Source organism: Oryza glaberrima, chromosome 11 (assembly GCF_000147395.1).
Source record: "Oryza glaberrima chromosome 11, OglaRS2, whole genome shotgun sequence".
NCBI classification, from domain to species: Eukaryota; Viridiplantae; Streptophyta; class Magnoliopsida; order Poales; family Poaceae; genus Oryza; species Oryza glaberrima.
In genome coordinates this window covers 23,937,403-23,958,599 of record NC_068336.1, presented here as the reverse complement: position 1 = coordinate 23,958,599, position 21,197 = coordinate 23,937,403, and the positions used below count along the sequence as shown (strand labels likewise).

The window sequence follows — 21,197 nt, the reverse complement described above, 5'->3', positions numbered from 1 at the left end:
TCACGTCTCTCTCTACATACTATAAACCCCCAGGTCGCATATAGTCTACTACTATTCCAACCATTGGATGTACGCCGTGATTTTTTTGACAGTAGTATTCATAAAGATTCAGTCGTAACGTGAGACCGAGGGTAACTTGTGGTGCATTCGTACGATGAGTCAATGATATTATCTGCTTAAATATTCAAAAAACTTGGAAATTGTGCGAAATGTGGCTTGGAAAATTCAACGGGAAATTATATATTTATTGACCTAATAATGTAATCATGTATATATTATATTCGTTTTGGTCTTGTCACGACATTCATATCGGAGAAGTCATAATCCGGGGCCACCAGTGATATGTACTACATATATGTTGAATTATGTATTGATTTAGGCCATGTTTAGTTGTAAAATTTTTTCTTCAAACTTTAAACTTTTCTATCACATCAAAACTTTCCTACACAGACAAACTTCTAACTTTTTCGTCACATCGTTCCAATTTCAACTAAACTTTCAATTTTGGTGTGAACTCAACACAGCCTTAATTTGAAATTTTGGCAAATTATGTTTAGAAAAAGAAAACAGTCGAGCTATGTATTGACCCAGCGAGCTCTAGACTCTAGTCAACGCCGACGTGGACGCGCCAACAAGTGTGGGTCACTCTTCCAAGCTACAGCTAGATACATGCATTCACATACTTGCGTGTGCACATATAAATACATTGCTCCCTGAGATCCATTTTTATTATCAGATCAAAGTGATCGACCGACCTCATCATCAGCTAATAATTTACAAGGTACAATAATTTTGTATTTTCAGCTCTGTTATATATATATTCTACTCCATATATGTTTATGTATTATATATAGTTCGTGCTCCAGACATTTTTTTGCATCAACTAGAACAATATTCTAATTGTCCATCTCTAACTTACATATGCATATGCATGCATGCATGCTCAGAATAAAAGAATTATTACTAGCATGAAAACTAATCACAAATATTAATCAATTGCCTTGTGTAACATCAAGCATGTTGTATATATAGTATTGCCTAGCTTACTAAGTGAATCGATCATGATATTCTGGATCATCATGTCACCATGCATGCTAATTTCACGCCCTGATTGATTATTAGTATTTCTCTGACGATAAATGGAGATTTGTTCGTGGATTTTCGAAATTGATTAATTTGATCGTCATTTTAATTTGATGTTGATCATCTAGCTAGCTTGCTTGCAACGTGCATCGTCGTCGTCGTCGTCGTCGTCGTCGTGATGTCGTACGGGTGCCAGGTCAGCGACGACGAGCCGAACGGATCGAAGGCGGTGAGCCTCCTCCTCCGGCTGTCGACGCTGGCGCTGGCGCTCACCTCGGCGGTGGTCATGGCGACGGCGAGCGAGTGCACCGTCGTCCAGCTCAACGGCGTCGTCGCCACCATCACCTACAAGGACTTCCCGCCGTTCGTCTACCTCGTCGGCTTCAACATCGCCGCCGCCATGCTGGAGGCGGCGGCGATCTACCTGCGGCTGAGCACCGGCGGCGGCGACGACGACGACGAGGGGTTCAAGGGCAAGCTCCCCGGGATCCTCCTCGTGGTGATCGACGTCGCCGTGCAGGCGCTCGTCTACACGGCCACCGGCGGCGCGTTCGCCGCCGTGTCGGCGTACGGCCCGCAGATCAACGCCTGCGGCGCCGGCGCCGGCCGCTTCTGCGGCCAGGTGCACCAGTCGAAGCTCCTCTCGTTCGCCGGCAGCGCCGCCGTCGGCCTCGCCGTCGTCTTCAGGGACGTCTCGCTGCCGTTCTCCCTGTGGCCCACCTCGTCAGACTGATGACGTCAGAGTTGCACAAGCCGTCAGTAAATCAGTAGAATGAAGTACTAGTGTAGTGTACTAGTACTCGTCTGTCTAATAACATTTTAGGTGAACTTGACATATTTTAGTATAGTGAATCTAGGCATCGTCCGTCCAGGTTCATTGTATTATGATGTGTCATATTTAACTAAAATGTTTTATATTATAGAATGGAGGGAGTATAATGTAATTTTTCTTAATTATCTGGGATGTAATCCATGCATTTAATTTCTGGGAGTAGATTATTAGAGATGTCAATCTCAAAGAGTCCTACACGATTTTGGTGCATGTTAATGTCAGACAAGTTGTTCTTTGGCAAATAATGTCATGATTGTAATATGTAGTTTTAATCATTGTGTGTGCTTTGCTTATGGATATGGTCAATGGTGTCACTACTAGTGATGTCATTAGCCTCGAGATGGGTGAAATTGATGGGCCAAGAGTGATCATGGGCTGAGATATCAGGAAGTCTGTGTTCTGTGCTAATGGGCCGTCAATCAAAGCAGAGGCCCAGCTACATAACTGGGCTAATGCGATTCCAGCATCTTATCAAACACTCTGTGAAGTCTGAATTAATTTTCCCTCGAGAGAGAAGAAAAAATCCATCTGTGACTCACAAGAAGAAAATACAGCGAAACATTAATCATTGATCTGAATCATGTCCCCTCCATCAATGATTAATGAAAAAATAGTGGGTTTGGTCGTGGAAAGAAATTAAATGGTAAGTAAGAAATTAACTATATACGGGCAATCAATCAATCAATCATATATCCATATCAAATTAAGCCAGGTTTGTAATTAATAACTACTCCAACGAATAAGAGAGATCCTGTAACAATTCATTAGGAAGCACAGCAATAATATGTGCTGGAGCTTGAGTATTAATTAGTAGGGCTCAACCTAGCTAACGTTAGTTGAAGCATCAACCTCCTCAATCACACGCACATGTAATAGCTAGTCTAGTGATGATGTACAAATTTGAGTATTTGACTACCACCTCCTCCTCATCACACCAACTAGCTTATTATAAAATCATCGCCTAATTCACACATCTATCCATCTATAAATACTCATCATCTCATCTCAAACTCTCTCATCAAACTCATCAAGTCAACAACAACTTTTTGCAACCCTAGCTAGCTTGCATACTTAGTTAGCTATACTATACTACTCTTCTTCTTCTTCTTCTTCTTCTTCTTCTTCTTCATTGGATCAAGCAAGGAGAGAGTAATTAATTAAGTAGGCAATCATGTGTGAGGGCGAGAAGAAGAAGGACTCGTCAAGCGGCGCGCTCTACTGCGTCAACCTCGCCCTCCGCATCGTCGTCCTCGGGCTCGCCGTCGCCGCGGCGGCGCTCATGGCGACGGCGAGCCAGTGCACCATCTTCCTCTACTACGGCGGCCCTCTCCACACCATCACCTACAAGGACTTTGGCCCCTTCGTGTACGCACAAATTAAATTAAATTTAGTTGTACAAAACACAAAAAATACTTGTATATTGGATAATATTTGTATATTTATGCGTGGTATTTTATGTTTGAATTGCAGGTATTTGGTGGTGGCGAGCTCGATCGGGGCGTTCATGGAGGCGATCGCCATCTTCCTGACCATCTGCAAGAAGAAGGACGGCACGCCGGCGAAGGTGCTCCTGCCGCTGCTGGACGCCGCCGTGCCGGTGCTGCTCTACTCGGCGACGGCCGCCGCGTTCGCCGCCGGCGACATGTCGTACTGCGCCGTGGGGAAGCGCGTCGGCGTCTGCACCACCGCTGCCGCCGGCAACTTCTGCAACCAGGTGCACATTGCCATGTACGTCTCCCTCGCCGCCGGCGTCGCCCTGCTCGTCGCCGAGATCGTCAAGCACTGGCCGGACTCCGGGAAGAAGAAGGAAGGCGGCGGCGGCGGATGCGGGTCGGACTCCGACTCCGACAAGTCAACCCCTTGCCACCATGGCTGCCATAGCAAGCATTAGTCGAGCTCTCTAGCTAGGGTACATTTAATTCTATAATCGAGAAATTTATACGAGATTTTTAGATAAATTAATCGTCGCTTGATTAATTTTCCATATATTCTCAAACAAAAGAAAACCAAAAAAAAAAAACAAGCCATGCATGCATGCATTTCTCATGAGAGGCCAGTAATATAATCAAGTGGCCTAGCTATATTTGTATCATGGAAAACTTGTTGTAATTAATTAATGTTTGTGTGTGTCACTGTGTTTTATTTTGTTTGGTTTTTGCTTGATTAATTACCATGCATGGATCATGGATGCAGATCGACTTGCAATGAAATTTTCCATATTACATTAGCATGTGATATATATAATTAATACTGATGTAATGTAATTAAGTGTGTGATGGAATCTGTAATATGTGATCGATCGGTGTGTACTGTAATAGTAGTTTGACAGGTGGTGCATGTGATGAACTGGGCGAAGACTTCCCAACCAACTTCGGTTACAAGTCTACGACTAAAAATAGTTGCCATGGCTTAAGCCGGCAATGACGGGAACATGCGGCTATGACCTTGCATCGATTTGTATCGATCATTCTCTGACTAATTAATTATGTTCAAGTGGATTCATTATTGCAGGCGATCAAAATTAACAAACAAAATTATCTCGTACTCCCTCCGTTTCAGTTTATAAAACGTTTTAATTTTGGTAAAAGTCAAACTGTTTCAAGTTTAACTTTATAGATAAATATAATAATATTTATAATACTAAATTAGTTTTATCAAATCAATAATTAAATATATTTTCATAATAAATTTGTCTTCGGTTGGAAATGTTAATACTTTTTTCTACAAACTGGGTTAAACTTAAAGCAGTTTGAAGTCAAAACGTCTTATAAACCTGAAACAGATGGAGTATTATGAAATATAAATATATATACTTTTTTCTTTGACGGACCAATTTTTCTCATCATTGAAATGGACAGAAATAAAAAGTATTTGTGCTGTACTAGCTACTAAATGTTTAATTCGTGAATCGAGATAAAAGTGCTGGTTCATCGTTTGTCACTTGTCCTATCGTTTACTCCTCTCTTAATTTCTACATCGCTTTCGTGATCACCTACGTCATTTCCTTTGTTCATCAAATCCATGACCACTATGTTAACTTCAAACTTGGCTGATGCCTTCTCTTTGTTTTCTTCCTTGTGTCAGCTAGCTGTTTCACCTTATATATGTGTCCTACTACCATATCTCGCTATCATCAATCAACCAAAGTGGCGTTTGATTAATTTTGATGGCTGATTGTTACAGGGAACCCCCAACTAATTAATAGGCTAATTAGCTTGGTTTTAATTAATTAGCTAGACAAAAACACAAAATTCTTTCTTTTATGCTTAAGCATATACAAAAAATCTCTATCTAAGAATGCAGGCCAATCATCCACGAGAAATTAATTTAAAACATCTTAGTCATTTAATCCTCAGTAAGAGTAATGCTTTTCTTCTGTGCACTTTGACCGTAGTGCGTAGTCAACAGAAATGAAGATTGTGTACTATATATACATCGATCTTTCGTGAATGGAGAACGCCCATATACAGTAGTAACCTTCAATGTCTCATGTGACTGAACATTATGTCTACTTGGGATTCAAATTGAACACAATGTGATGAATTCCGATGGCCACTACAACAATTTGAGTCACATGCATACTATATTATCATGTATACATTGTTGCTGAGATTCCAGTAACTTCATTAATCAGCCACGTCAGTAGTTTATTCATAACCGTTCGATCTTCGGCACAGCTTCACATAGATGAGTAGAGAAAAAAAACATGCTTTTCATATAGTCTTATCTCTCTATATTGTCCTTCTTTCCTACTCCCTCTATCTTAAAAAAAACTTAACCTATAAAGGGTAGGAGATGTGACTCCTCCTAGGACAATAAATCTGGATAAAGATTAGTCTAGATTCATTGTACTAGGAGAAGACCCCTAGGTTAAGTTTTTTTTTTTTGACAGAGTGAGTATGTCATTATATTCAGAAGGCTCCTTAGCTTGATCCCTTGTGGAAGATACTTCACTAATTAACCTCCCATCGTTCTATATCTACTCCTGTCTCTTCTCTTGCCTCAACCATTGTATCACATATACCATGTCTTTATCACCATGTCACCTTCTTCTTTGATGACCAAGGTGACATATTAGATTAATTTTGGTGGCTAATGGATCGAGACATGAACCGAACTGTGGATTTAATTAGCCGCGTATTAACCAAAAATTCAAGCTTGTTCTCTTGATGTTATGATGAGCACAAACAACTCCCTACCTTAGATAAGAATGCGTGCTATAATCGTCTATGGGAAATACATATACAACATAAAAGTTGTTAGAAGAAAAAAAATAATGATTTTTCAGTTGAACGTGGCCAATCAGTCCAAACCGGGGGCCAAAACGTTGCTTAGCATGACAAGTCAATGGATCATGTAAGCTGGCTTCGAATTAATCATTGCCCAACTTGACTACTTGAGTTTTATTAGTTAGCGCTCCTGACAGTGATCGATCGATCGCTGTCTGTTAATTACTACCATGTAGCCTTCATCTAATACGCTCATTTGCATTAGTTAACTTCTCTCCTAATCTAATTATCTAACCGCGGTCCTGGATTAACAAATAAATTAATATAATTCAGCATTTATTAATTAGTACTTCCCGTCCTAAAATATAAGCATTTTTAGAATAGTGCCAAGTCAAACTTTTTAAATTTTGACTATTGATAGCAAAAAAATTTAAAAAGATTAATCATGTAAATTTAATATTACGGTATTATTATTAAACGAACTATGATAATATGTACGTAACTTTTTTTAAAAAATATTTAACTTTTATAAAGATCAAAAATACTTATATTTTAGAACGGGGAGGAGTAATTAATTAGAGGTTGCCCATTTGGTGTAGCTAGCTCAGCTTAGCTAATACTGAGACTTCTGCTTATGCAAGCATAGCCTTATCCTGGAGTGAGCTTGAGCTACTTGATCCATGGCTCGTGCCAAGTCTAGCTCTAGCTGCTCAGGCCGCGGTGGCGCCAGCCTCGCGCTGCGCATTGCCACGGTGGCGCTGTCGGTGGTGTCGGCGGTGATGACGGCCACGGCCGCCGCGCAGCCCGCCGCCGGCGGCGCCGCTCCGACGAGCGGCGGCGTCTCCTACAGCGACTACAGCTCGCTGAGGTACTCGCTGGCCGCCACCGTGATATGCGCCGCGCTGCAGGCGGCGGCGGTGTGGCTGGAGGCGAGCGGCAGGGCCGGGGAGGCCAAGGCGGCGGCGTCGCTGGCCGAGCTCGTCGACACGGCGGCGCAGGTGCTGCTCTACTCGTCGGCGGCGCTGTCGTTCGCCGTCGACGACTTCGGCACCTGCGGCCGGAGGGTCGCCGGCGTCTGCGCCGCGGCGGGTGCGTTCTGCCTGCGGGTGCGCGCCTCCGGCGCCGCCTCGCTGTCCGCCGGCGTCGCCTTGTCGGTGTCGCTGTACTTGAAGGACGTGCCGGTCTCCGACGAACGCAAGCCGGAGCCGAGATGTGGCCATGGCTGCCATTGCCACCATTAGTTGATCTCTATATGTGAAGAAGATGAAGTTTGTAACTGCAAAGAGATTAATATATTGTTGGGTCAATTAATTAATTAATCTCCTTCTGAGTTATCTGTTATATTCGTCTAAAACTAAGATTAATGATGTGACATCTAAATGTTTAAGATTATAAGAACATGATGGCCAAAAGTATATACATTAATTTGAAATATAGTGATTTTCCGAAGAGAGATCGAATTAAGGAGGTCGTTGGATGCAGCGGCATATGGGATGAACGACAGATGAAAGATCAGTTGGAAGCAACTTTTATTTTTTTATAAGTAGCAGACATAAAGATTATGTAAGAGAAAAGAGATTGGATAAGGTAGAAAGGGCTTCAGTACAAGCAGATATGAACTTTGTTCAGAAATCTTATTTTGATGTGAACTTTTTGAAGCTATTATGCTGATCCTGTCGTTTTCTTTACCAAACTGTTAAAAGTAATTTAATTAGCTTGTATACAAATCTTCCTAGGAATTAATAAATTTCCAAGTTAAAGTTGTTAACCGAATTTAATTTTCAGAAAAAGAAAGTTAGGTTAATTGCCTTATTAATTTGTTCCTGTGCAGCCATTGACTAAAGAGTCTGCATCATAAAAAAAGGGAGTAGGAGGAATAAAACAAAATAATAATCCATTTATTCAACCCCAGTTTGCAATTTCTTTTCTGGTGAGAGTGACCACCAAGTAGCCCTTCCCTCTGTACTTGACAACTCTAACTACCATTCAATAGTAAACAAGCCTCACATCCTTTTCTGTTCACATAACTTTAGATGACCTGTACTTTCTCATGCAAGAAAAAAATAATACCCACTTGAAGTAATCCAAGTCGTCTATGATCAAGTCTCATCTTCTCATCTATATACAATTTGAGACTAAACAAAAGGTAAATTATATTCCTTCACAGAACATTCAATTTCTCCATGGCCATGTTCTCAACAATCATTTGATCGACAGCTTGCGTACAAGACACTAAATGGCACGTTTCTAGCCGGCCGGCCCTATCCAATATAATGGAAAATCATTGAGACTGATATATTTTATTTAAAAAATAATTAAGTACTAGTACTGTTAACTTGTGAACAGCAAGGGTCCGAAATCTTCTGCATATATATATTTTCATTAGGTATAGGAACAAACATGTACTAGGAAGAAGGATTGTATTTTATAAACTGCCTCAACGGAAAAATCAGGTACTCCCTACATCCCTGCAGTTAGGAGAGGAAGTTGCTATACCACTATGTGCAAGTACATCAAAGCAACCAGAAAGAAGTTGTTCTAGCCACTACGTGCAAGTACTTACAATAAAGCATAATTGTTTTAGCTAGTACTCCCTCCATTCCAAGATGTTGTCCAGATTCATATTAAAATAGAGGAAGTAGCCAATAGGCAATATATAGCTCGTTTATATTGAAGGTACTATATATATACTTTAATTTTAGGCTAATTTTACTATCCTTAGAAAAATATCGCAGGTTAGATACCACATTTTCTAGTGTAAATATTGGTATTTTTAAGTACTAGGTACTTTGAGATACCAAAAGTTTTGGTGTAAAATTTTAGTACCTCTAGGTATTTTTTAAGCACCGCAAAATTTTATTTAATTTTATTAATTAGCGAAAGATTCATTTTATCTAAAAAATAATATGTCCATGCAATGTGGATTTTTATAGTAATGGCTTTAATTTTGTAGGAAATGAAAAAAAAAAACTTCTTCTCATGTTCGGGGACCGCCTAACTATCAAGCTACAAAGAAAACAAATCAATTGTGGGTTGCACTGGCTACACAAATACAAGACAGATCATTGCTGGGCTGGACAGGCTTTGGGCCTAAAGGGCTTATCATACTCCTGGGCTGGGCTTAGGATTAGCCTTTTCAAGGCTGGGCTTTTCTATGCCCAAGTTGCTGGAAAACAAAGGCTGTGAACAAGTTGCTGGATTGTTTCATGTTGTTAATAATCTTGCTTCTTTGTTTTCATAGGTACGTAGTATAAACTATAGTGCCTTTAAAGTAGCAATAGTGATGAACTGCTGCTAATGCCATGACATCAGTAATTTGAGATGGCCAAGGTTAAGGACAATGATTAATTACCTGAAACTGTTAAACTGCGTTTCACTTGTTACACTAAAATACTGAATATAGTATTCTTGACAGAAAAAATATAATTTATGAAGAACTATTCCAGTTTGAATGAATCCTCGTTTTGTAATCATCGAGTTTGACAGGAGGCAAAATAAGCCTATAGGATAGCTATCTTACGTTTCATACCACATAACTATGACAAACTGGTACGGCCGTTTCAGTTACGTTTGCGTGACGATGGAGACCAATTAGGCAATTAGTTGACTTCGCTGAAACCAAATTCATGAAGTTACTATGAAGTATAAAAAAATCTGTCCAGAAAAAAGTGAAAAATACCTGGATGCCTAACCATGGAAAAAATGATCTGAACTAAACTTGAATCTGTATATTTGTTCTGCGGTTAGCTTTTTCTGCAAACGAATTTGAGATATATTAATTATATAATTGCGTCAAATCCTTGTGTAACGACTCGATTTGACGGAAAAGTTGTCTAATATTTTTAACATGTATATATACTGATTATTACAAATAAGTCCAAATCGATCGATCGATGTCGTTCGGCCGTTGAACCACTCTTGAAAAGTTGAAATAAACAAAAGGCTTTTCTCTGAATTCCTGATGGACGTGTCCCAGTTTACAAGCGACCGTTGTTTCTCGCAAAGGACACAGCAATCGAGTTTAAAGGTATTTAAGGTTAATTTGATGTAGACAAGCGCATATAAGTAGTTAGCTGCAGTTCAGTAGTTGTGTCTATCTCGCTTACCAACTTGTAACGAACCTAGCTCAAACTTCTTCTTCATCATCCAATGCACACGATGCAAAATCTCTCTTCTTCATGTGGTATAAAAATATAGCAAATCTAGGTGCATCTGGGATCAGTTTAATTTTCCGTATGGTCGACCTGATCACGTTTCAGAGATCTGCCGATACTAATTTCTAAGTCCAAGAGGCATATGCAATTATTATTCATGATCTTTGACGACGTGAGTTAAAAGATACACAAACGGTTGCTTGCCCACCTAGACCGCAGTTCTCTGAATGTCTGAATAATCAGTACTCCCCTCCGTATTTTAATGTACGACGCCGTTGACATTTTGACAAACGTTTGATCTTTCGTCTTATTTTCAAAAAATTTATGTAATTATAATTTATTTTATTGTGACTTAATTTATCATCAAATATTCTTTAAGCATAATATAAGTATTTTTATATTTGCATAAAAATTTTGAATAAGACGAGTGGTCAAACGTTGGTTAAAAAGTTAACGGCGTCATATATTAAAATAGAGAGGGAGTAATATATATATTCAGAGTGATTGGCCTGTCGCCATTATCGTATCGATCTCTTTGTGTTGGGGTTTGCTTGTGTTGGTTGTCTCTGTCATCTCCGGCGATGACCGAGATGGACGGCGCGGCGAGGGCGGTGAGCCTCTTCTTCCGCATCGCGGTGGTCGGGCTGTCGGTGGCGGCCGCCGTCGTGATGGCCACGGCGAGCCAGGCCTTCCCCTTCAACTACGGCGGCGCCGTCTCCTACACCAAATACCCCGCCTTCGTGTACGTACGCAGCTTAAAACCTAGCTAAGCTAGGGCTCCATTGACGGCTAGCTTAATTTGCATGAGGTTGATTTGGTTTGAGATTGGTGCAGGTACTTCGTGGTGGCGGCGGTGGTGTCGGCGGTGTGCTCGGCGGCGGCGCTGTACCTGTCGGTGGTGAGGGAGGCGGCGGCGGGGTGGGCGGTGGCGCTGCTGGACGTGGTGACGATGGGGCTCCTCTTCTCGGCGGCCGGCGCGGTGTTCGCCGTGCGGAGGATGGCGCCGCTGTACCTGGGGGTGGCCGGGGCCGACACCGTCGCCGGCCGGTGGGTCAACGGCGAGTTCTGCCACGCCGCCGGCGCCTTCTGCTGGAGGGTCACCACGTCGGCGATCATCTGCGCCTTCGCCGCCGCCGCCGTCTCCGTCGCCGTGCTCACCAAGGGCGCGCGCCACCGAGGCAAGCACTAGCTGATCGACGTATATATACGAAGCCCGTACGTATATACGTACATATATACATAGGTCGCCCCGTAGGTTAATTCAGGCGAATTTGAAAGGTAAATTACAGAGGATTGCAGGGGAGAAAATTTATTAAACTCAGTTTGTTCTGTTGTTTTTTGCTGAAACATTTAAATTATTATTTCGATTCATCTTTGTATATATTATTTCTATATATATGGACACGTATATACTACATCGTATCAAGAAAAAAAAAAGGTGTTCACAATCGTTGCCTCAAGAGTACTAGTATGTGTATGTCATTTGAGAAACAGAATTCAAGGAACAGAGTTTAATTACTCATCTAGTTAACTCTTTGGCTTTGACCACGTAAGGGGGTAAACCAAACCGAATCTGTTTGATCTGGACTAATTCAGTTAACGGGAACCAAACGAAAGGGAATACATTGGGCCTTTTCATATAAAGGAAATTGATCATTCTGCATCTTTGTGATGATAATCAGATATTCAGTGTTTCTGAATTTTCTTGCTGGAAATCGTGGAGTTTAATTGTTCCATGGTTGATGTTCGTCTGATTCAGAGTTGAGTACAGGAACGATCTGTGGGATACATATGTTGATACGTACAAGCTGGCTTTGTTTTATCTTGGAATTAAATCAAATCCGATTCTGAATAGAAATAGTGACCTCTTCTTCTCCATGAAAGAACAGATCAATTAACCTACTGCTCCCGGATCCGAATTGAAATCAAATCCGGCAACCTTGTTGCTCGGATATGATATTTATATCGATTGGCACGTACTCTCGTTTATAATTATAATAATTAAAATAATAAATAACAAGAAGAAGCAGTAAGACAGGTTTATGGAGCACACCGGCGCTGAACACGTTAGCCCTGCTGCTGCTGCTGCAACTCGTGACCACCAGCAGCTGCTACAAGTTAACGGCTCCTCATCATCTCGTGCACTCGGCGCAAGGTACATACTACACTAATCATAAGCAATTTTTGAATTTTATAACTCAAATTCTACGGTTAGAGTAAATTTCGTAAAATCACCTTCATGATACAATTTACACAAAACCACATTGCTTTTGGCACGTCACTCCATGCATTATGATCTTAGATTTCACAAAACCATACTATTGATTATTTTATATAACTTGGATCATAATGAGTGGAGTTTCATGAAAATTAGCCTTGTTTTTTGCTCCACTTAGGATGATTAAGATTAGGATTATAATAATCTGTATTATTAGGTGTAATTTGAAACAAACATGTAACTTATTATAATAGATTATTATAGCCAGATTACTATAATATAGTAATCTTCTCTAAAGGTGCTATTTCAGATTATTAGGTGGCTAAAGATCCACTACCTCTAAAAACTTTACGCAAATTACCCAACACTGCCATCAAACAGAACAGATCGAGTCGCCTATTTCCCTGGCCAAGCGTGCATTCCCTTTCATCCCCAGTAGCACCGCATCCACGTCCTCTCTCCCCAGCCGCACGCGAAACCAGCTCCTCACACGACCATGCAGCCGCCGCCCCTACTCCGCGGCTCCGTGCTACAACTCCTTTCCCCGGCTCGTTCCCCAGGCCGCCACTGCCAGTCCTACTCTGTGCCCCGGCTTCTTCCCCAAGCCGTGCCACCACCACCGTCGTCTCCCCTTCCCACTCCGTGCATTTACCTCCTTCTCCGTGCTATCGCCGTCGCCGTCTCCAAGTCACATTATTGATATTGCTATATATTCTTTTAAGTGATTATGTATTTGTTGCATACAGTGACAAAGGATTAACAACTAGCTAAAGGCATTATAGACATTAGCTTTTTAAACCCAACAATCCATATCTCAAATAATCCAGAGAAACAAACAACTCATACCTTATACTTGCTTCGTCTCTAAATATTTCACGCCGTTGACTTTTTTAAACATGTTTGACCGTTCGTCTTATTCAAAAACTTTTGTGAAATATGTAAAACTATATGCATACATAAAAGTATATTTTAAAATAGTCATTTGATTCATTTTTAAATATACTTTTATGTATGTATATAGTTTTTACATATTTCACAAAAGTTTTTCAAGTGGATTGGGAGTTAAGGGTCATAAATCTAAGTTATGTTAGGAGAAAATCATATGATAATTACAGATTTTTTTTACTTCATCCCCTAGCGTGGCCATATCTTGTCCTAGCCCAAGGTGTCCTTCTGATCACTCTGACTTGGAGCCATCTACAGGTCGGTCCTATTCGATACAATGCAAGGAAAACTGTGTGCACGGTTAGAAACAACCAAACCCAGACCAATCAAGCCATAGTATGAGCAATCAAACGAGCGAGGGAGAGTGAAATCTCTAATAATTTCCCCCCAAACCCTCTTTAGAGAATTATCAAATTGATATTTAGATCATTTTACCTATTTCCAGAAGCACCTGATGGGATTCAGATGGCAGCCCATGCGGACCAAACACCTCTGGGCTTATTGGTTAATAAAAGACTCATGTTTTATATCCTCCTATGAAATTATTGTCATGATTAATATAGCGATGAACAATTGGCAGTGTAAATGATTTAATCAGTAAATTGGTTTGAAAGGATGTGTGGATGTTGGTGTGAGTGCGTGTGACTAATGTGGGTATAGTTGTTTTGTCTGATTGTGTGTTGGTTACTTGAGGTTAGATTTGGTCTGTTGGTTAGTGGTGAGGACCGGGACTATTCTCAGGGAGGAGCAAATGTCTAGTGCCGTTTGGATACCATGTAAGAAGACGACTAGAGTCAGGATTCTTTGAGGTCAACTTCAGTCAATGGTGGGGATCGAGACTAGACTCAGGGAGGAGTTGGGGTCCACACGGTCAAGAATACCGGGTGACGAAGTTGAATACGAGATGTCACATGATAGCTGGACATCGTGTGGGATAGCTCTTCGCAATGGGCTTCACGAGGTGTGCGTGCAAGCATCGGTGTTCGCGAAAGAAATTGGTTGAGAATGTGGAGGATGTGTATATAGTGCTACTGTAGCGGTGCTACTGTACCGTGCATATACTACATGTGTACACTGTGGCGTGTATTCATGTATGTGGCTGCATGCACGTGTGTTGGTTTGATTGGCTAGGATCGATGGCACGGTGGTCCGTGATTGGCTCGCTTGGAAGTCAAGCCGAGGCAGCAGGCAGGCCGGAGATCTTGTCGCAAGAGTCCGAATAATGGTTTAGGGAGTCCGGCTGTTGTAGTTGGATTTCAGTTTTGGAAATTGTAATTTGGTTTGGTAATTGAGGATAGGGTCCTAGTGGAACTAGGAATTATACTCCTACTTTGAGTAGGAGGTTTTCGGTATAAATAGAGAGGAATGATGTGGCCTTCCGGCATCGGTTTTAGTAAGCCAAGTTTAAGAGATTAGATAGGATTTCGTGAGAAACTTGTAAGGGGTACTGTGGCTGCACCTTGTGAGCAATACTTGAGCAATAAAGATCATATTCAATCATCAAGGCATCGGCGATCTATTCCGGTTTCGTAAGTTTTATGTTTATATGTTTGTTTTGGCATTAACTTGTGATTGTTCGTTTTACTGCGATTTTGTTCGAGTTAATCCATCAAAAACCTTTATAATACTTCATAGATCATATCTGGAAAGTTCCATTGATTGGTTCATGTTAGATTTGAATTTGCTTAAGTTTTAGGTTTAGTTCATATTTGCTGAAATTCCGAGACAGCTGCCTTTCGAGGATGTTTTCTCTTAAACCGTTTATTAGTTTGCAAATCCCTCCGGTGGAGTTGTTCCTCGATTTATCTAGTTTATTCTATATAGTTTTCAACTCGATCCAACGGTTGGTTTAAGAGAAATCGAGTTTTTACAAAAGTGTTGTCGTGCTGTTTTTAGGCTGACAGTTAGACCGCGAGAAGACCTGCGGTCAGACCGGCCAGGCTTCTGTTAGACCGACCCTAGTAGGTCGGATATCGGATAGACCGCTCGACGTGTGTTCCATTGGTTTTTGAGATTGAGGTGTGTTTTGATCTATTAAGATTCGATTATTTGACTTCCGCTGACGTAATCTGCCATTCACCCCCCTCCTCTCTGGTAGGCTTGGTTACTTGTGTTCGATCCTACACCTCCATCATGAATCCGAGTGTTAACGCCATGCTCTTAGATCTGGAAAGTTTGTGGACATCACCATATTGACAGCCCACCATAATTCTTTGTTCACCACCGGTGGTGAAATGATGAATAGAAGTAGAAAGCACATGGTTGATAGAAGTACAACATGATTACAGTTTAATATTTACTTCTATTGGAAGAACCCTTTCAGGCTCTTAAAAGAGCCAGCTAACTATGTGTTATACATACTAGCAACAGCTGCCTCATTTTCACTTCCAGGGTTGCTGCTTGCTGTATGAAATTATTTTTTGGAATAAAAGTGATGTTATGCGTTTCTTCATCTATTATATACTAAAAGTCTATTAAACTTCCTACAAACGCTCTGAAATCGCCATGTGGCGTTTCTACAAACGCTCCTAGACCGCCATGTGGCATACTACAATCCCACCATCGATTTTCATTTAAATTGGTGGACCCATTATTTTACAATGTCAGATTAGATCTATTTAAAAAGCATATGCTTTATGTGTCCAACAGAATCCATTTACCGGAAATATTTACATACGTATACGCATGAAAATAGTTACGTAAGATGGAAATACTTACGTACATATACATATGCAAATACTTTCATACGTATATGATGGAGTATATATCTAGGTACTGTTTATTAAAAAAAATAAACAAAGAACGTACGTGTGTACGATAAAAAAGCAACTGTTCACTTGGATGGAAATATACAGAAGGAACATACGTATGTACGGCTAACGCATAATAAAAAAAATGCTATAAAGCCCTAAAGTAAAATATACGAAGTTATAACCATGGAAAAAATATACGGTCTTTTTAAACTAGGATCTTCTATACTATAAAAATAAAATTTATTACTCCACAAATATAATCATGTTGTGCTTCTATAAGCGCTTTTGAACCATCACGTGGCACTATATAATCTCACTATAGATTTTTATTTAAATTAATGATCTATTTTATACGTTTACATTAGGCCGCTTCCTTTTTAATATCGCCTATTATATATAAAAGTCCATTAAATACCCTATAAACGCACTCAAGCCGCCATGTAGCACTCCTACAAATGCTCCTACATTACCGCATGGCATTTTAATAAATTAGAAAATTCACAAAAAATTGAGAATAAACAAAACATTTTTAGCCGTCGATTTTCACTAATATATGGTGGACCCATTGTTTTCTACCATTAAATTTATTTATCGAAGTAAAAAAAGGATAAAAAAGGCCCACATATCCCAAACATCTTCCATCCAGTACGTACCACATATTTCCTTTTTCTCTTATTTTTCCATTATTTTTTGTCATTAGATTTATTTAGCCAAATAGAAAAGGATAAAAAAAAAGCCCGCATATCCCATCCTCTCCCGTCCAGTATGTACGGTGTGCATACCTCCATACCTATTTCCTTTCTCTCCTATTTTCTTATTTTAGATACATGGAAAAAATATTTTACGATAACAAATTTTAAACAACTATTTATCTAAATCATATAGCTATTTTTTTATTGGTGCACTCCATTAGATTATTTACTATAAAATATTTTAAAATTAAAGATCCAAGTTTGGGACATATATTATTAAAATCATATAGCTAATATTATTACAAAAATTCATTACTTTGGGACATATATTCTACGGACTAGCTATTGTTCACTGATCCATATATTTTTAAGAAAAAATCAAAGTGGTTTTTAAACCTTCTAATTAATAACATGTACCTAAATTAGAAAAAAATTAAGTAGTTTAATTAGAAAATACAATACCCAAAGTATTTCTAATAACTCTAAGATAAATTGTATTTATAGGATACATTCGATCTATCTTGAAAAACAATAATATCCTCGTATCCTCTTGCGTTGCATATACCTTTGACCCTCCCTCTCTCTCAGTCTCTCATCCTCTCCTTCCAATTCAATTATCCCATCTTCTATTTTTTTAACTAACATAATATAAAAACAATCATAGCTGTTGTTTTATTTTATAACTAAATAAATAAATCAAGATCACATTAGCTATATTTTACGATATAAAAGTAAAAATAAATCATTTGAAGGTAGACACTATCGTTTGCATGGAAACTAAGTAACAACGAAAAATAAATTAAAAATTTGTATCATGTTGTACATAGCAAAAATCAATAAACGCCCTCTGGAACGCTCATAACTCACCGTGCATCATATCCTAAAATTCTAAAAAAATCCAATTAAATTGTTGTATATATTATTTTTAACTATAGATCTATTTTCATGAAAACAAGTCGCCATGTGTCACCTCCTATATAAAAAGGGAAAGAATCTTTGAAATTCTTAGAAAAAATGAAACACCCCATCAACGGTTTTCACTTAAATAATATAGAAAAAAATAGAAGAATAAAATCTCCTCCACCTCCTCGCCCTCACATGCACAAAACATCGTCTGTCCCCTCCCTTTTTTTAGCTATTATTATATTATACTAAAAGAGAAACAATCAATAATATTTTTTAAGAAATACAGCACAACGCATACGCTCTAAGTGCGCGCACACTCACCCTTATGAAAACACACAGAGAGAAACAATATATAATATTGGGTATTTTTTAAAGAAACATCATACAAACGCAAGCGCTCACAACGCGCGCACACTCACCCCTATAAACTCTCACACGCACCTTCTACCCCTATGAGTATCTATAAAGACTGGGCTGACATATTTTGAGATTGACGAAATCACCACGAACACCTCGCTGCCGACGGGTATGTCAACTCTGAAACAATAATTAGCCGTAAATGCGAGCACCCGTGTCAAGTCTAGGACTTGAATCTGGGTGGGCATATTCCATCACAAGGAACGTAACCAGTGAGCTACACTCACTTTGCAATAATATTGGATATTAAAACAACCATAATTTTTAAGCTACATTTTTTAATACTACTATGCCTTTTAAACTGGTGGAACCATTATTATTTCTAACCGTTATATCTATGTTATATAAAAAAACAAGCGTGTATTCATGGGACATCACATTTCAAAAATATTATTGCCCAATTATATTTCGTCATTATCGTATTCATGTTAGGTGTGTGGAGCCTCTGACCCACTCTAAATGAAAATGTTCATGGATGGATCACCTCTTAAACTACATCAATCATATTAGTCTATATAAACACATACATTTAGTGAAGCCTCATGTCCCACCCAATTCATCCTCTAATAAACCATGATAATATATATGCAATTTAAAAAAAATAAAAACACATTACTTTTACTTTGGTTGACATATTTTCTAAAGAAAATAAGACCATATTATTTTCAAGTGATGAAGAAGATTATAAATAAATTCTTACATATATTACTTAAATATGATATAACACAAAATGTAATAGGTTAGAAAATTATATAGGCAATTAATACCGACGAAAATAATTTATGGAGAAATCGTGACAGTTGATCTCCGGTTAATATTTCGCTCTTAAAATATCTTATACTTAGTGTACCTATGATGCATGCCCACGCGAATGCGCGGGCTACCTTCCTAGTTCAGTTTAAAAGTGACTTCTGATGAAAGAACCATTTCAAGCTCTTAAAAATGCCAGCTCGCTATGTGCTATGCACACTAGTAGCAGCTGCCTCATTTTCACTTGCAGGCTTGCTGTTTTCAGGATAAAAGTCACATTGTTCATTATTCCTTATTCAGTTCAGATTGGTCTATCAGTCTACTTGACTTTTAGGCTTTTAGCGTCTCTTTTGTTGCAGAATCACTACCATAAATCTCACAAAGTAATTGATAATTCCTAAATCAAGATATGAGCAGTATACTTTTAAGTGTTCTCTGATAAAAACAACTTACCTTTTTATGCTCCTTGTATAAATTGGGATAGATGTTGACGGACTTTCGATTTAAATTATTCTGATCTAGGGCCACCGTGAGAGCTAGCAGCATGGATAGTGATTTACCTGATTCTGCAACTGCCAAACTCCCAGATGTAGAGGAAGCTTTGTCGCCAAGGTAAGAACTTCTCAAGTCCCAAGTCCCAACCATGATTGATATGTTATGTATGATCATCCATTGTTGGTTGCTCTGTAATTACATTACTCTTTTGCATAAAATTCATATTTATAATTTCTTGGGTGTGATCTGATGCAGGTCCGAGAGGAAACGGAAAATACATTTGTACCTGGCTGAACACACATTTGATGATCTTAGGGAGGGATTCGCAGCTATGATAAATGGCTTCCGCGACCCACCCAAAGATGCTGCTCATCCCAATGTAGAGTTACCAGAATCATCTAAGCTTTATCCATGTGAGTTCGATGCTGAATCATCTCATGATTCAGAGTCTCTTTCCCCTGCAGCTGAAGATGTAGGACGGTAAGTTTCAAATCAAAATTGATATCTTCCCTCCCAGGATTAATTAGTTGTAGGAGTAAATCAATCATAATTGATCCATTGGTGTTCTTACTTGTTAGTTGTCAGCATGTGAAACATATTTCATTATACAACACTAAACATGTAAAACATGTTCCATAGACTTCCAAAGATCTAGACAGTGCAGTTATCTAGTTGAAGTTCATAAGTGTCAAAAAGTATATGCTTGTGAAAATTATTATGCAACACTTCGCTGTAAAAGATGGTATTCAGCTAGTCTATTTGTGTATAATTTGGAACAGGCATAATTTGTCTACAGAAGAAATTGTTCAGAACGGAAAACGATGGATGAGCAAGGAAGTCATGTTGGCCTTTGAAAAATATATTGAAGGAAAAAATGAATTCAGAGTATGTGTGGTTTCATCTGTTTTATTTTTCTTGTTATAAAGCTGAAAAGGTTTACTTATGAGGTATTGTTTCATTAGGATGTGGTATACCATCTAGATGAGCTTCAGTATCAATGTTTTAGTGTGGATGCATATCAGAAGATTTTTCACCATTATAACTTCACAGTGAAGATGAAGAAACCCACTTCCGAAGACTGGTCAGTGACATGTTATTTTGCTGAAGTGAAGCAAGTATACGGAAAGAAATTCTATTTATGTTGGCCTGTGAAATCACATGATGATGGTATGTCTTTCTTCTCATTTGTTTCGTTCAACATGAACAGTTATATATCTTTAGATTTGTTGCAACTTCGTTGTTCTATGTATTTATGTGTATATTTTTAAAATTAGGCTATTGTCATGGTTGCGTGAATCAAGGGATGGTTGCTCTGAAGCACCCTGCGAATGATGAAGTTAAATATGAGGTTGGCTTCTTTGACACCGGCTGCCCATTCATGTTCTTGAGCGATGATGACTCTGATGATGATGAACGTGTTTTTTCTGAGGAGTCTATCAAGGAAATATTTAGTGGTATATTTGGTTAAACATGTTAAATCTTTCGAGTTTTAGGTCATAATTTTGCATAGCTAAATATTTATATGTGAACTATATATATTAGGCCTGTAAGACTGCAACAATGATTTTTGTTGATTTTGGTAGTATGTTGTTGCTCGTTAAGATGTTGGCACATTGTATTGAAGTAGTCATGAGAACAATGTAACTCATCCTAATTATGCTCTTTAAATTATCACGAAAGTTTATGTAAATCTGTATGGTCCATGTGCTTTAACAGTTTGCAT

At 39.1% G+C, this 21,197-nt stretch overlaps 5 protein-coding genes across 6 annotated transcripts; all 5 read left to right on the top strand.

Annotated features, from left to right (window-relative positions):
* The first annotated feature begins 724 nt into the window (after nucleotides 1-724).
* Nucleotides 725-2,176, top strand: LOC127755230 (CASP-like protein 1U2). 2 transcript variants are annotated; one of them, XM_052280886.1, is made up of 2 exons: nucleotides 725-781; nucleotides 1,212-2,176. In XM_052280886.1, exon 2 carries the CDS (start codon nucleotides 1,262-1,264, stop codon nucleotides 1,814-1,816), a length of 555 nt encoding a protein of 184 aa, XP_052136846.1. In that variant the 5' UTR covers nucleotides 725-781; nucleotides 1,212-1,261; the 3' UTR covers nucleotides 1,817-2,176. The 2 variants fall into 2 exon arrangements, with proteins under 2 accessions (XP_052136846.1, XP_052136848.1); XM_052280888.1 differs by having other exon boundaries at nucleotides 741-781; nucleotides 1,216-2,176.
* A 761-nt stretch (nucleotides 2,177-2,937) lies between these two features.
* Nucleotides 2,938-4,045, top strand: LOC127755155 (CASP-like protein 1U3). The gene is made up of 2 exons (XM_052280799.1): nucleotides 2,938-3,280; nucleotides 3,386-4,045. The coding sequence occupies exons 1-2, from the start codon at nucleotides 3,087-3,089 to the stop codon at nucleotides 3,804-3,806; spliced, it is 615 nt and encodes a 204-aa protein (XP_052136759.1). The 5' UTR covers nucleotides 2,938-3,086; the 3' UTR covers nucleotides 3,807-4,045.
* A 2,779-nt stretch (nucleotides 4,046-6,824) lies between these two features.
* LOC127755843 (CASP-like protein 1U3) lies at nucleotides 6,825-7,385 on the top strand. The gene is made up of 2 exons (XM_052281475.1): nucleotides 6,825-6,920; nucleotides 7,053-7,385. Exons 1-2 carry the CDS (start codon nucleotides 6,825-6,827, stop codon nucleotides 7,383-7,385), a joined length of 429 nt encoding a protein of 142 aa, XP_052137435.1.
* A 3,459-nt stretch (nucleotides 7,386-10,844) lies between these two features.
* On the top strand, nucleotides 10,845-11,669 carry LOC127755549 (CASP-like protein 1U1). Its single transcript, XM_052281225.1, has 2 exons — nucleotides 10,845-11,040; nucleotides 11,133-11,669. The coding sequence occupies exons 1-2, from the start codon at nucleotides 10,880-10,882 to the stop codon at nucleotides 11,485-11,487; spliced, it is 516 nt and encodes a 171-aa protein (XP_052137185.1). The 5' UTR covers nucleotides 10,845-10,879; the 3' UTR covers nucleotides 11,488-11,669.
* Nucleotides 11,670-12,340: 671 nt separating this feature from the next.
* LOC127755842 (uncharacterized) lies at nucleotides 12,341-20,942 on the top strand. Its single transcript, XM_052281474.1, has 6 exons — nucleotides 12,341-12,453; nucleotides 19,502-19,591; nucleotides 19,730-19,954; nucleotides 20,254-20,359; nucleotides 20,437-20,641; nucleotides 20,749-20,942. The coding sequence occupies exons 1-6, from the start codon at nucleotides 12,341-12,343 to the stop codon at nucleotides 20,940-20,942; spliced, it is 933 nt and encodes a 310-aa protein (XP_052137434.1).
* The last annotated feature ends 255 nt before the right edge of the window (nucleotides 20,943-21,197 follow it).